Source organism: Rhopalosiphum padi, chromosome 1 (assembly GCF_020882245.1).
Source record: "Rhopalosiphum padi isolate XX-2018 chromosome 1, ASM2088224v1, whole genome shotgun sequence".
Taxonomy (NCBI): domain Eukaryota; kingdom Metazoa; phylum Arthropoda; class Insecta; order Hemiptera; family Aphididae; genus Rhopalosiphum; species Rhopalosiphum padi.
This window is the reverse complement of record NC_083597.1, coordinates 65,841,747-65,859,417: the sequence shown is the minus strand read 5'-3', so window position 1 is coordinate 65,859,417 and position 17,671 is coordinate 65,841,747. Positions and strand designations below refer to the sequence as shown.

The following is a 17,671-nucleotide window of genomic DNA, read 5'->3' as shown; positions in this document are numbered from 1 at the left end:
TCTATATTAAAACACTAATATGACCTTTACACTAGACAATTTAATAAACAAAAATTATTTAATATAACAAGTTATTATATTATGATATAAATTATAGGCTTTTTACACCTAGCTAAATTATAATACTGTATATAGCTAATTATTCATCTTAAATTTATAAAAGCGTTTTAACTTTTTTGAATAAAATAAGAAATCGTTCAGAGTTAAAATGTACATGTATGGGGGATGTGCTTTGCAATATGTTTGTTAATATTTTTGTGATTTTAAGAAAATTATAATAATAACGATAGTTAATATACCTACAACGTAGGTACATGTAATTTAACATTGAAATTAGTTTAAAAAAAAAATATAGTACACTCTACAAATTCTGTCAAACCTTTTATTTACAAAACGTATTTCTCGTAAGAGTTAGATGATATTATTTTTATAAGTGCATAGGTACTTAAAATGATTATTATTGCTATTGTTAAATTTAATGCGCAATTTCCAATACTCGTAAATTTTCATCAACATTTGCATAAATTAAACGTCTTAAGCTCAAAAGTAATATAAATTAACAAAATTATTTAGTGAATCAGTCATTATATCAGGGTTGTCACGAGTTGGAAGTAAAAAAAAGATTCGTTTCTAAAAATGAAAAGGTTAATTATTTCAAAACTTACCACAAGCTTTACCTCTGTCGATATGTTAAAATAATAAGGATAAACTGTTATATATATATATATATATATATATATATATATATATACATATTGTGTTAAATAATATAAAGTATAATATTTATAAGGAAGGTGGTTACTTAATTTAATTTAATTAAAAATATATTCACACCCATTAATTATAGTAACTATAATAGTTAATATTGGTAACGTTTAATTTATTTCTACCACTAATTACGAATAAAAGTTTGGATATAATTATCATAGAGTTTAATATATCGTTGTACACCTGTATAGTGTTTACTATATAAATTAATTATGAATATAATTATACGACGACTATAGTACTATATTAAACGTATACACTGTGTAATGAAAAAATAATAAAATATTGTGTATACAGCAATAATATAACATTTTACTAGGTTTTATCAACACAACAAAAGTATAAAATGATCAATGATCAATGTATAGGCATACATAATAATAATAATAATTATAATTATAATATCATAATATTCAAAAATATTCACTGCAATGAGATTGTATCAACCTTTATAAAAAACGTATGCGATAATTTTAAAATATGTTGAAATATATATCACTGTCGAGGAAAATAAAAATCATTTAGTTAATTATGGTTGTGGGCGTGGATGGGACACACACGTCAAGATTGATATTAAAACATTTTAATCACCTTCCCCTCTCTTCGGTTGAATTTTAGATGCGCCACTTTAGGTACGAAATTGACATAATAGACATGCGTAATATCGTAATGTGTCACGACGCTTGTGACTTTTATAGAAGAGGGACTAATGCACGCGCGATAAGGAAAACACTTTGAGTTCAGTTCGGTTATATGCACTATACCGTTTCTATAGTCGTACATTATCTAAACTGTGCACGCGTGTGTTCCTGTTCATCAAGTGCCGTAAGTAGTTGTAAGTCGAGTGTGCCGATAAAACGCGCCAATGGATAAACAGCTGATCGCCAATGCGTGTGGGTACACAGTTTGGCAGTTTGGCTAGACGCGTATACATCGGCTGTAACAGTAGTGTGACTGACGAGAAGCATGTTCGGCAATCTTGACGAATTTCCGTAGTGTTTCCGTACGTTTGGTCAATATGATAAGATTGGACAAGTTATTGAAAAGGTAATGTAAATTCACACGCGAATTTTTTTTTTAAAAAATCGCTTTGTATACATAATATAAGTAGGTGCATTTTTATAATGCGCATAGCTGTAGGTCATACACATGTAAATAATAATATATAAGAGGTATAAATTATAACTGCAGGCATAGCCGAGTAATATTTTTCTTGTTTAGTTATAATTCGCCCGAAGCTCCTCATTGGACTAGTTTTTGCTGTTATAAGCAACAGTGATAGGTATACGCGTGATATATGGTTCGGGGAAAAAAAACATAAAAACCGTGAGACAAAAAAAATATTACGAGTACAACAATACAATAATAATTGTCATTTGTCAGCTGGCGCATGTACTGCTAATTATTAACAGACATGTGTCGTTTCCAATTTCCGCGCGCGCACGCACATTACGAATATTATTATTCATCTCGTCTGTTGTGAGTGTTGTGACCTTAAACGGTTCTTTTGAACGTCATGACTTTTGCCGGAAAACCTATTCCTATTTTAAATGAGCTTAATTTAAATTCATCGCACAAGTTGGCGTACAATAATGACCGCCGCATTATTATTATAACGGGTGAATCTGTAAATTACTTTTTCCGTCTGGCACTACTCTAGTTTTTCGAAACATTTTCTACCTCCTAGTGTGAGCTGGTCGCGGCGGGTGCTTTTAACGGTACTATTACGACATTGAAGTGTTGCGATGCTCGTTTTGCATGCGAAACGATTGCAGTACGAGTACTCGTCGATTATTTTCCGTAGTGATTTTATTCATACATAATATATATGAAATAATATATTATATATGCTTAACCGAAAAGTTGAATTACGTTCGACGTATAATAATAATTATATAAAGACTTCGACTAATTACGGAGTTCGAATATCACATAATTCAATTGAAAATGATTATGTGTAAATTAAACTCTAGTCAAACGTTTGTGGAGTACACGACCCAGTAATTATAGAATAGTAATTGCGCGAAGAATTTGAGTTCGTGTAGTGGAATTCATTATAGGCTTAGAAATAAGGTTAAATTATTTCTCAAAATGAATAGTTTATATATTTTATATTTAGTGTTTATCTTTATTCATTATTTTAAGTTGTTGTTTTGAATAATTAAGTACTTTAACATATGCATCGATTTTTTTTTACAATATAATTGTCTTTGAACTTATATAATTATATGTCATTGCGTTGTCGTATAAATTAAATTGAATTATTAATAAGATGTAGCGATAAAATTAATGTAATAGTTTTAAAATATTTTTAAAATTAAAAGTTGTATGTTTAAAAAGAAAATATTTACCTCTGTAAAGATATAATATATATACAATTTTGAATACTTGTAATATTTTTCGATTTTAATCAAAATTTGTAAATTTATAGTTTCCATGTTTTAAAAATCTATATTTTAGTATTTTTTCTTTATTGAGATTGATTTTGAGTTAAGTTTTTAGAAACTTATAGTTGAGAGTTGACTAGCTGATTACAAAAAAAAAAATATATTAGTTTATTTAATGATCAATATTAACATTGATTACTGAGTATACAAAAGGTATATGTAATTTTTTTAAACCATTTAAATATTAATTGGCTTAATTTTGGTTAATAATTATTAGTTTTTAATATACGAAATATTGGCAAATAGTTTAAGATCATTCCATAAGACATTCATTCAAAAGAATCTTATTAATTTATATATTTTAAATTATTACCCAACCTAGCTATACTTTTATAAAACAGGAAATAAAAGTGTTGCTTTTTTATTGATAAACACAAATAAATAATTATAATATTGAATAGTATATAAATTATTTAAATTAATATATTTTACTCGTATATAAAAATATTTTTTCATTTTTTTTTTCGAAAAGTCATCTTAAAATTAGCTACTTCTAATATTTTTAATAACGTAATTATAATCATTTTAATGCTAAATGTGGAAAAAAATGTCCATGTAAATAACCGGCTCAAAATAATCAACCATATTTTCCTTATACCTATTTGTATACTATATTATTTTGAAACATTTATTTTTATACATATCAATACGTATACTTAAAGCAATACATGATTCTGATGTAATGTAACTCTTTTATATTTTCATAGTATTTATAATTTAGTGGTAAATTTATAAACAACTTCAAAACAGGTCAAACAGGGTTATATGAATTTCTGTGGGAATACATATATTATATATAGCTATAAATTCATTCGAATTAGGCATGTATTGTGCATTATTTTAAAAGGTAATAGACACACAGCATTGTGAAATGTTGAGAAGAGGGTTCAAAAAAGATGTGTCTTAAGAATTTATTTTTTGGAGAGCTCTACTTGAGAATTAAAAACATTTGCAGAGTATGAAAAAAAAAATGCTGTATAAGTTAACGTTTTTCAATTTTTTAATTAAGATAAAATCTCCAAAATCTGCAATGTAAATGTACATTTTATTTTTATAAATTGCTGACTCAGCTTTTAACAAAAGTAAATCGATAAATATTATTATAACAGCGTAGTAACCTCATCAGTATTTTGTTTTTGATATATTGTTTATTATTATTATGATTATTATTGTTTTTTTGAGTCGAAAAGAGGCGGCAAATTTTCCAAGGGAAATATAATATTCGAATATATGCTTGTGGTAGTATTCTGTGTATAAATAATAGGAAAAAAATGTATTTATGCAAAATTGTGCATATAATGGACATTACAACATCCGGTTTGAATTCAAACGCGCGCCCGTTAAGAATACATAACATTAAGTCGACATAGATCCGAAAACGCAAACTCGGCACCCTGCAGTAAAGAAAAACATACGTTGAATATTTTAATGAATATCCCGTTTATTCAATACATTTTATATCATTCGTTTTCTTCTTCATCTCATACTGACCTTATCCCGATTGTTATAAATATATTGAATATAATGACAATTGTAAAAGTGTTTTCCGATTTAGCAATTTGATAGAATGGTCATTGGGGATATCGAATTTCAATTTTTGATTTGATAGCTGTAATAGACTTCCAATGCTTAGGTTATTTAGATAATTTTAACATATTTAATGGGTTGTGCTACTACATATGATGCAAATGATAAACGTAATATATGTGTATATTGTAAACATTTGTTTACGTACATGTAGAGTGTCCATTGATAATTAGATTCAATGACATTTTAATTGGCACGCTTTGTAATATAATTAGAACAAAACTGTCTAAGCTGAGATCGACTGGTATGTAAACATAATATAGGTAACAGTAAATAGACACAATATAATACAATATATTATAATAGATACGTCTTTTGCACAAAATTTGGTGATAATATATTTCTGTCAAAAATACATTTCTCAACGTATAATCTTGTTCCTCAGTCACCCCACCACCCTACTCATACCCAAATTATAGACAATAATATACAAACTTCAAATAAACATAAATATCTATTTATTTTTTTATCACTATTAAAATTTAAGAGCCATGAGCTATGATAATAATCAGGTAACAGATGTAATATAATTTATATATGAATATAAGATGCTTAAAATTTAGCCGAATAGTTTATATTTTAGTTCAAAATTAGTTTCATATGATACATAAAAGTCTAGAACAGAATTTAAAACTCACTTTCCATATATTTTGTTATTTTTAGTCCATGATATTTAAGGAAATACTTATATTTATATTATGTCATGTAATATAATCTCTTGATAGAAATAATAATAATAATATGGTATAGTATTAAATTAAATTTTTCCATATGTACAAATATATCGTTTATGGGTTCCAAACGTTAAGATATATAAATATTATCAACATTCATATTTATCATCAATAGACGTAGGTACTGCGATTGTCATTAAAACTTTAAAAGCCACTCAACTCAATTTCGTATTGCACAATGTGAGTCCGGTATGCACCTTATTAATACCAAACACAATTTTAGTCCTCAGTATTTTAAAATTATTACCTACGTTTTAAACGATATCGTCAAACAAACAGTTTTTTAAAATGCATATATGTGACCGTGTTATATTTTATTCATGCATGCTGTAGGACCCACACGAGCAGGCCTCGACGCCGAACGATTCGATACGGTATACCCCGCCGCATTATAGAGTCGGCGAGTCGTATATTACATAGTTTGCTGTAGTTGTCCCCTTGCTAATTTGTGCACTCGTTATATATAGTTTTATGTCATGACGTACAGAACAATAACATGCTTGTGCAATAAAACATAACATTGTCAAGCAACGAATTACACACGCTGGATAAATTCTCTTGACAGTCGGCTACGAACTGTGTACATCAGCGCATTTGTGTTTCGTTTATTTAATGTACTACAAAGGTATATTATACTTATACGTTGTGAGTTCGGTTGTAAACGTGTAAAGTACCCGAGTGAAACGATTTTTTATGTTTTTTTGGGATGTGCGAAAGGAAATCAAATTCTAATGGGTCGTATTTTGGATACCGTTTTCTTAACTTTGGGTAAGAATCGAGTTTAGAATAAATAACTTTTTTTCTAGCTTTATATACGATTGTTCGTGCATAATTCATTAACAATTTAATAAAACGTCACAAAATATTTCTGATATACATATTTGTTTATATACAAATCGATTTTTACATAGTTTCATTGCAATGACATTCGTCTATTTTCTAGTACAAATTTTTCTGCAAGCTCAGCTTAAACAATTTTTTGAATCACATTACACAAATTTTAAAACCCTCAAATGTAATTCTTTTTACACACATACTCACGCTTGTTGAACAAGCATCAGAATGCTTATATTTTAGTTGTTCTGAAATACCTTGTTTTGTTTACAAAATGTTTGTTAACGAGTTGAAAAAGTTGAAAATTGAATAAAATAATTTTTACATTGAAAATCTTTTTTTTTCAAACAAAACAATATTGTGAAAGAAATACTTCGAGTGGTTATTCAAATCGATTATACATATACATATATGTATTATCTTATGTTCTTTAAGTATGGCAATATTTATCGATAGAACTTGACTGTGTTTACAAAAACAACAGAATGCGTCTTGATGAAACGAAAATATTGGCCACACAATTTGTTTGTTTATTTGGTGATTGAAATTTTTCACGTTTTAATTGATAGAATCCAATTTATTGTTCTCGTCTTCGTTGTAATAATATTTTTTCGAACCATTCATCAAATATACGTCCGACGCTTTTTAAAGAATAATATTGTCTATTACTCTATTGTAGGATACAGTGAAAGTATATACAACACATTAAATACACGGCATTAAAAGCGACCGCCAGGATTATGCGGGTTTGCGTTAGAAACAAATTCATAGTGTTTTACGATAAATTGAAATGACGAAAAAATCCAAAATAATTGTAGACCCAATCTAATGTAATATTATACATATTATTATATTATATTATTATATTTCATATATATATATATTATATGAAAAATATACTGTAATAAATTACTACAATAAGTCGATTGACTGCGGATTTTTCAACATGGCACGAACTACTATTTAAACGTGTCGAAGACCACGTATATTATCTGGAGCGGTCAATATAAAATGATATTACTTTATTTATTATTCTCGACGAATAATACCTATCGTGTAAGCTAGACAGCTAACTAGAGTTTTGCGATGAAATCCTCGGGGAAAAAGTTTAAATTTGAATCTCTATCACTACATTATAATTATTATCATTACACAATCCACCTAAGTGGCGTTATTGTGTTTAATGGGAAAATAATTTTGTTTTGCATTGAACTAAATCAGATGTAAATGGCCGATGTCCGGAGGGGGACGCCCCGGATTCTAAAAGGAAACGTTCCAGTCACGATAATTGGTTATATTAACAATATATATTAAAGCTTTATGGTTATTATAAAAATAACATTGAAAATAAGTGATATTTTATTTCACGATTCATTAATATTATATAAAAAAAATGTTTAATATTAGGATGTATTAATGTTTATAGACGAGAAGTACGCTGTAGCACTTCTAAAATGTAGCCCCTAAAATGTTTGTACTATTTAATTATCAAAATACAAAAATTAATCATCGTTACAATTTACAGCATTAAAATAAAATATATTTTTTATTTGCTATTGATTCCCACTTTTATCTAAAGTCTATACATCAAAAGCTACGTATATAACTGTATGTATTTATAATTTATACATAAATATCACGTATGGCCATAGTAATTTTCCTCCAAAAATGTGACACCACATAGTTTTCCACTGCTAGTTTTCATCATAAGATAAAGATATTGTTATTATGTTATTAATTTGAATCGGTACCTACCTATAATTTCTTGACCAAGAAACCATTTTATTCTATATATTTTTAAGTTGAGCCGTATAAATAAACATACAATGTGAAATAAATTAAAATTAAAAATCACGGATAAAATATAATTTGATAAATTATAAAATTGTTATGATTATTATTTAAAATTAAAATATGTATACATATAAAAAAAATAATTATATGATTATAGTATTTGGAGTAATAAACACGATTCTAGCACCTAGAAATGTTTGAAGGAAAATGAAAAATACCTTTTTGTAAGAAAATGTACAGTGGAGAAAACTATACATGGTCTCATTTTTGGAGGAAAGTTACATCATTCTACAGTATATCCATAGTCTATAGTATATTTTATCCGTCAAGTGGTGGAGGATGACTGCAGGGGTTGATGAAGCAATACGTGTTATAGTTGTCTTGGTGAAATGCGTTGTTCACTGTTCACAACAACAGTAATGATAGTGGACTGCAGGAGTAGTAGTAGTAGTAGTAGTAGTAGTAACTAGTAGCAGTTATATTATAATTAAAATGAATAAAATATTTAAAAAAAAAAAGATTGTTGTCGATTTATAATCGAAAAACTGGTTGGAGGTAAAAAAGAAACAATAATTTCGTGCGTGTGTTCGTTTTTATTTTGTACCTGTAGCGGTATATGAAATAATACAATAATATAAGATTTGACGTGAATACGTGATATTATTATTATTTATCGCACGACGACGGCCGAGCGGGGAATGCCGTTTTCATTGACCAAGAGATCGCCGACGCCTCGCACAGGTCGCACAATGTGCCTACTATTTTATTTCTCTCTGCTGTTGTATACGTGATGACCTGCACGAAGTTGATTCCGTCCACTTGTATATATGTACCTACCTAATAATATTATTATTACAACTTTTTCGTTGCTCTGGCGGCGCGTTCACTCGTTTATCATTATTATTATCATTATCATCATCATCGCCACAATTATTATAGACTGCAGTGCCACCTCCTCTCCCAACTACCCCCAAATAGTGAAAACTCGGTCGATCGTTTTCTAACGGTTCATCACGACAATAATAATATGTTTGAAGAAAGATGATGATGATGATGACGATGACGACGCGGTCGAGTGACGAGAATCGCGATCGCGCGATGACCGACTAATTTGTAATAAAACTCTCTCGAACTAATCATAATAATGAGTCGACTAGAATGCGAAGACCAGTCATGACGACCACCGCCGTATCCTCTCATTCGAAATTTTTCTGATTTGTGATCCGTGATCAACAAACACCAGTGTCGTTGTTTCACTACTTATACAAAAGTATATCGATTGCCGTAGGTATGTTACGCGGGATAAAAATTAATCAACGGTCGATATCAAATTCGAACCATTTTTCTCGAAAAATCACTATGTATAATACTTGTATTTCGCTAGTCGTAAAAAAAGTGATCGAGTTCTTTTTGTATGACATCATTATTTAAGCGACCAAATGAAAAAAAAACAAAGTTATTTTGTTTTAAACAAATTTAATACTAAAAAATAAAATTCTAAAAATATTCCTATATTAACTAATTTTTGTATACACGCGGCAATTTATATTATATGAGTATAATATAAGCACACACCCACAAATTCTTAATAGGTTCCTCACGCATCTCACCAAATGGCACACTACTGACATGCATAAAATAATTATGTGTATTGTGCAGGAAAAATTAAATATTTGATTGGTGAAGTAATTTATCGACTTTGACTTGTGCACCTCGTCATTGAGTAGGTCACTGTAATGGCTGTGTTACACATACAGAAACGATCCAGACGATGGGTCTATCTCTGTGTATATTTTAATAGGTTTATTTATTGTATATTTAAATTATTTTATATATTAATATGAGTAATTTATTTTTCAATTAGTAATTTGTTAGGTTTCTAAGAAACTTAAGAAGCGTAATGACAATTTCTCCTGAGGGGTGGCAGTATAATGTTGCACCAGGACGCATAAATATGTTTTTTAAATGCGTCACTGATCTCCCTACAACTACATAGACCATATCATAGATTTTATGTGTGGCACGTGGGGTACGTTACGTTATAATATACAATATTTGTTTCATATTATTATATTTAGTAGTATAATAATATGTACCTATTTACGCATAATTATGTATTCGGTAATATATTATGAATATTATGATCGACGGTGACTATCCTGAATTCGCGGCGAACGACGTATAGGTTTTATATGTAATATACGATCGCGTCAAGTGGTTTGCTTTATCGTAATCTAGGTCAAGGACGGTCGCGTCGACAATGATAGTGTTTTCGATCCCGAGTATGATCTCTCTCTCTCTCTCTTCGTTTGTCTCACTCTTTCGTACAAATAATTTTAACGGCGCACGCGCGCCTTGACGCGGCGTAACTGTTCGCAGTCAGCGTTACTTCGGCAGCGATGGTTAACAACAATATGACAAATAATATTTAGGTGCCTAAATTTAGGTCCCAATTACTTGAGATATTTCTCTGTTTTTAGCGTCATTTTTAGATAAACTGCAAAACTCATCGAGTTATCATCACACATATAATATTATTACAATTTAAGGCTATGACTTTATAGAAAAATCCATAATTTTTAGCTTATTGCTAAACATAGCTTAATTTAACGCAAAGTTTGAATTAAGTACCTACAAATGAATTCAATTTTTATGTTTCTATTTTGTAATTGCTTGTACCTATCTATTGATTTATTAAGCCTAGGGGTTTTTGGCCTTTTTACTTTTTTGTTTATGTTTTTTATTTTGTATTAATTTTTTATCATTTTCATCAATCAATTTTTTCTTACATTCAATGTTTATATATTTATTTTTGAATTTTTTTGTTATTAATATTGTACATGTTCTGTGCGCATTTCGTACTTAATAAGTAATATCTTTGATAAAAAATATTTTATATGATAAATTTTTGTACGATTTAAATTATTAATTTTATAAGTTTGTCTGCAGTGTGTTTTATAATGAATATTTTGAAATTTAAATGTATTTATAAGATTTTAAGTGAATTTTTTAAGATTTTTTTATTTCATAAAATTCACTGCAGTCCTAATTATAGTATATATTTATACAGAAATAATACCATACCCTACTCACAGTGAAAATGTTTGACATATTCCGTGTTGGAGAGGATGAAAACCTTAAAGTTTAGCATGTAAATTCACTACGTATATATATATAACCTACCGTATATAGGTTCATGTGTGTTCAAACAGTTATACAGCGATCGGGTCTAAAAAAAATATATATAGTTCGATTAGTTTAGACGCATTAAAATTATGTGTAAAAATACAAAAAAAACCTAACACAATCGAATAGGTAATATAAAATTTTATTTTACATAATACTTAGGGTATATAATCTTTACGTGTTTTTGTACCAAGTGTAGTTTTAAATGGCGCATATATTATATACATTCAATTTTTAAATGCACATTAATGATACTATTTAAACAATATTTTATATTTTCAACAGAAATAGCGTATTTTTTTCCTACTTGTTTGGCCTCGATAAATCGTCTTTTTTACGATTTAAAAAAAATTTAAGCTTTACTTTTAAGTAACTTTAGTCGGCGTACCTATTTAAAATACAACACAATGTTTTTTGTAAAGCTTGCGTACCTATAATATAGATAACTTTGAATAAGGAATTATAATATAATTAATAAGATAAAATAAAAATGTTTTCCTTATTTTTAATTCCAATTGTGTATTACGAATAATATATATGATTGTATTAAGGTCATAATTCATGAATGTTTGGGTCGTTAGGGACACATGTTGGTATAGCTTATGAACTTCCGGCCGACCCTAAAACTATAAGATAATCGTCTCGTGTTTAAGTCGTATTAAATAAATAAATAATAATAAAACGCATTTTCGCTCGTTGACGCGTTTCCTAAAATGTTAAAAAATGATAATCACTGTATTTTTACTGGAAGATTTTATTTAGTCATGTACGCATACCTGTGTGTACTTATATATATTATGTAATAAGTTAATAACGTGTTTTCGTGGCTTATAGTTTTATAAAACTCTCTCGTCTCTATTTATCGTCATTATTTAACGGTAAGTATTAAACATTTCTATACGATTACTTAAGTTAATATTTTTTTTTATCGAAAACTTGTACGCTTTATATTATGTATTATATGAATTAATCACAATCTACGTAACCGTGTATTATTTGATAATCGTTTTATCTCGAGTAACTCGTGTGTATTTTTTGCTGGTCGTGAAATATTATAATACAATGTGAATCGATTACACGTCGATTCAATAACGTGTCCGATTTGAACGGTTTTTATTATTAATTAATATATATTTTATGCATACACAATATACATCGTAAATCACGTTACCCGATATAATAATAGTAGCGTTTATTATTATTTTAGTGAGCACACATCGTTAAATATTTACTTTGGAAATATTCGAACAATGACTATATATTAAACGCTGATAGGTTTTGTCCAATTATTTCTGAATAATCAAATTTTATCAAATACGTGTTTCGAGTAAACGAAAGTATTTCGCATATAGTGTAAATTAATCTGTTCAAAAAACTTTGATAACAATAACTTGAAAAATGAAGTCGGTTGTACCTATATATAATATATTAATTCGAATACTGCTTTCAATTCGTATTAATAGTTATTAATTAATTAATAATTCAAGTACAGGGTGATACGCCAAACATAACGTTTTTATACTTTGCCTTTTTTTCTTTAACAAAGAATTTTTTCAAATTCTGATTTTTGAAATTTTTAAGTATTCTTAAGAGACTATATTTTTAAACACTTAGGCTTTTCACATCATTTAAGGAGTTGTATTATACTAATACAGATTTATTTTGAAAGCCAATTTTATTTACTGTAAATTATGAAACATACGACTTTTTTGAAAATATTGATTTATCTAAATTAAAATTTTAACGAGTACCTAGTTTCTGAATTATAACAACGTATTAAACTCGTATATTAATGATAATAGTTCTCAAAAATGGTAATTTAAAATAGACCTAATAATATATTAATATCTAGTGCTTATTATAATCAGACAATTTTCATAAAACAAACAATTTTGATAGATTAATATTAATTAGTAATTATATAGGTAATATATTTTTCTAATCACCCCCATATCTTTTAACCCCACTATAGTGCTATCATGGATAATAAAAAAGCACAGTAAAAAATCCTCAAATTATGTAAAAAATCTGAGTGTTAGAAAATATTCCTAGAACTTCCAAAAATCAAAATTTGATTGAATTCAACATTAAATGAAAAAAAAAATTATGGTTAACATACTCTTGATAATCACTCTGTATTAATAAAGTATGTTAATATACAATACATAATTTACATTATATGGTCTATGGGAAAAGTTTTAAATATTATAATTTACGTTGATAGTTGAAAAATATGTTTTTATCTCGCTTTAGTTGTGCAGGCTCGTAACGTGATTTTTTATGACAAACAATAATTTTGAACTTAAAATAGACGCACAAACTACACGGTACAATAACAACAAAACATTGTTCGTGTCCATAATCGACACCGATGTAATATGTTGTAGGTATTATTTTATTATTATAAGAAAAAAAAACAAACAGAAACACGACTGACCACAATAATACACGTTAAAACCGGCTGCAGTATCGTAGGTCAAGATTTATACGATGTTGTGTGACATCATCATATCCATAACTCACCATTATATCAACGACTGTCGTGTATTTATCTTCATGCTTGACAATCATACAAATACTAATATATATATTATGTATGACTGGTCGAGATCGAGAACAGCTAGTTCCACAGCTGGCGCTGATGTTCGGTGCGCGAGGATCACAATTCCGCGCAGTAAAATTATATTACCTATTGGCTATTATTAATTATTATTGTATTACCACACTGCTGTGACCGATTGTTTACAATATTATACACGCCTAAGACCCATAGACTCAAAGTCAAAGGTGGTCATTAACTAATTATAAAGTTAAAGAGGTTAAGTAAAAGAGGTATTACTTTTTTTTTTAACTTTTTGACTTAACTAGTTTGTTAATAATTAACGGATACTTTTTTTTAATTAATAACATTAACGGTTAATGTGTTATAATTAACTTAATAACTTAACTATAGTAAAAATAATCCATTGTAACAACTTAGGTTTTTCCAGTTAATTTTAAAAATAACACATTTAGTTAAAATCATGCTTATATACATAAATCTACGACTGTTGTTGAGCTCCATTAATTATAATATTTTTTTGTTAAATCACGTTGTATACAATAATTTAAAATAGGAACAATTATGAATTAACCAAATAAATATTGCTTGATATAATAATTTAGTTGACATAAACGTTTAATATTTTAAACCAATACAGCTAGTGTGCGTAATAAGAAAAGATTGTATTGCCGCATAAGGTGCATTTTTGATAAAATATTTAGTTATTATCCAAAAAAAAAAAAGTTGAATTCCACAATCACTATATCGTGTGAAACCCAGGTGGTAATTAAAAAAAAACATCAACAGAGTTAAGTTAATATTTTTCTCAATATTTATAACTAAACTTTGAGAGTTGAATACATTGTTTGTCACTTATTAATTTATAGCTTAACGTTCTTAACGTTGACGTTACTTAATTAACTCGAGTTAATTGTTTTCATCAACTCGTTCACCTTTGCTTATAGTGCTACTCGGTACTACACATCGTATTACATAATATAGTATTATTATAGTGATGAATGATGATTATGTTTTAATAATGATTGAAGACGACCTTATCGTTGCATATCACTTATAATATATTATGTACCTATATGATGTAGGGCCAGTTATCGCGTGGATAACTTATTGCAATCTCATTAAACATTATCAGCTGCAGTTCGACCGAACGTACTCTTACACACACACTCTCGTATAATGTACCCATTGCGTAAACGTTTCTGTATGTATACGAATATAAATCACTTTGACTTGTTGCTGTGAATATTGGGTGATTATTTTTCAATAAAGATAAGAGCATTTATATTTTTTTTTGCCAACAGTGTATTATAATATATAACGCGCGCTGTGCATCGTAATATTCGGTAATGATTTAGTTACGATTTTTCTCCACGATAGTATTCTCATATTGTTACCACTCGCGTTTTTCTATTAGAATTTAAAATACATATTATTATATAGGTACGCCGGTACGCGGTGAAAGGATATTTCATATAATTATTAATACTATGTAGCAAAGACCTATGCGTACACACGATATACTAAACTTCCTTTGTACACACGCTGTGAGTCGTGGGTAAAAAAATATTTATTATTTAATCGTCATATTACACAATTCGTATTTTTTATTTCTTATGTTTAACAACAATCGTAACGGTTATATTTGCTATTAATTGTCTACATAATATTATTATTATGAATACAAGAGTGCACGTGAACGCTTTTCCGTTACACGCGTGTATAGTCAAAATCGGCTGTTGACTGTATTTTAAAATGTCTTGAAGTTATTTATTATACAACTATCGTTTCCAGTATTATTTTTTATAAATTTAAACGTATATTTTACGAAACACTTTTTTGAAGACGATGCGAAGATGAACACTATTAAACGCACGAGTCGATTAAAAAACAAAATTTTTAGTTATAAACAAAAATCGCGCAATAGTATTATAATATAATACTATAACATATTATATTATAGGAATAGATGTTATACAGTCAATATTGTTAGTATTGTTGGTAGAGTATAGTCACATATTTTGTTATTAATTTATTTATTTATGATTATACACACATTTTATCTCAACAGCATTTTTCCTTCTCTAACTCCTTATCATTAGTAAAGTCATCTTGGAATTACCTACTTTATTTTATCTTAAAAAAATAGTTTATACGTAAATAGATAATCATTAAAGTAATGTACCTATACTTATTATTAATATTATTTTAGTTTTTTTTCTAATCAAACTATTAATTTGTCTATGATATTAAAATATGCTTGAAAAAAAAAACAAAACAATAAAAAATAAAACATAGTAACATAGAAGTCAATTGATTACCCTGAAGACTACTTCGAGCGCAAGCTTATTCGGTATTTTTTGACGCGATGCATAATATACCTACTTTTGTGGTTGATGCTCATTACACCATTCCTTTTTTGAACATACATACGGTAACCGGTTTAAAGGTGGTATAGCTTCTGTTGAAAATTCCGACACAAGGCCTATAACTCTAACATATATATTATACTCGTATAATCCACTACACTATAGAATACCTCTATCTGAAAAATGTCCGTCAGCGTATGGATTTTATTTTGTACGTATGCGTGCTACAATAATATTATGTAAACAATCGCATTTCCTTATATGCAATGCACACACAACTCAAATGTAAGTTTTGAATGCATATTACGTTTGTATTTTAAAATTATATTCATGTTTGAAAACTAAAAATATCATTTTATTTTATTCGTTACACTTAAACATAACGATTGTTATAGTAAAATATAGTTATTTTAAAACACAAAAATATTACATAAAATCAAATAAATAATACATGCACACACACACACACACACACACACACACACACCGTTACCTTTATTTATGATGATATATAATACAGACCTCTGTGGAGTTTGAAAGTTTTTCCACGTTATTGCATAACATTTGGAGTTACCTAACACTTTCATCTTAAAAACAATCGCATTAATAGATTTTTAAATAAGTTTAAATCAATATTTATATGCGTAATATCGTATCTATTGTGATTATGTATATTGTTCACGCGATATACGTGTATATTGTATAATATTATATATATAAAACATTTAAACGTATGATGATTAAAGGTATTTGGTTATTATTCTTTTCGTTATATTTCGACAGTCATCGCTTCTTTTAAAACAAAACAAAATACGTACAAATTAAAGTGTATTGTGCGCCAGTTCTTTATGTTAAATTGTTTACTCGCGCGCACGAGTACCTACGAGTTGTTGTACAGGCCGCAGTATATTATAGTCACTCGTCGAATCGACAAGCTGAATAAATAAAGACGAAAGAAAATATACTAAACAGGGCATACTGCATATATTGTAGGTATATTACTATGTTGGTAGGTAAATTCGTTTTTAATCTGTGAATGAAAAAAAATTATAACTGCACATATTACGTACCCATTATATATCCATAGGTAGGTTATCGTATAAAATTGCATTCCAGTGCACGAGTTGCAGTTCTGTTTTAATTTTTTTAAAAAAAAAAAAAATTTATATCAACTATAATAATAATTGAAATAATTAAAACACACGTTTAAGCGCTTTTACAATAGCGGGTAAAGAATTTTATCATCAGCTGCACTCTTGATTGCATGCGCAGTCCTTTTGTTAACGTTAGCCCTCGAAACGATTTATCAGCTTTTATATATTATACACCCGTAATATACCAGCTACTATGTATATAATATAATACAACTTTAATCAGTGGATCATGCGGTGT

At 28.1% G+C, this 17,671-nt stretch overlaps 1 protein-coding gene across 8 annotated transcripts in view; it reads left to right on the top strand.

Moving 5' to 3' along the window:
• LOC132931929 (oxidation resistance protein 1) overlaps positions 1–17,671 on the top strand; it is a 158,263-nt gene that overhangs the window by 53,075 nt on the left and 87,517 nt on the right. The window contains exon 1 of one of the 8 annotated variants that reach the window (XM_060998025.1): positions 1,555–1,815. The exons of 6 other annotated variants lie outside the window; for them this stretch is intronic. In XM_060998025.1, coding sequence (XP_060854008.1) covers positions 1,787–1,815 — 29 coding nt within the window. In that variant the 5' untranslated portion in view covers positions 1,555–1,786. Of the gene's footprint in view, positions 1–1,554; positions 1,816–6,227; positions 6,305–17,671 lie in introns of those variants that run through there. One more of the 8 variants, XM_060998023.1, reaches the window with a different exon arrangement.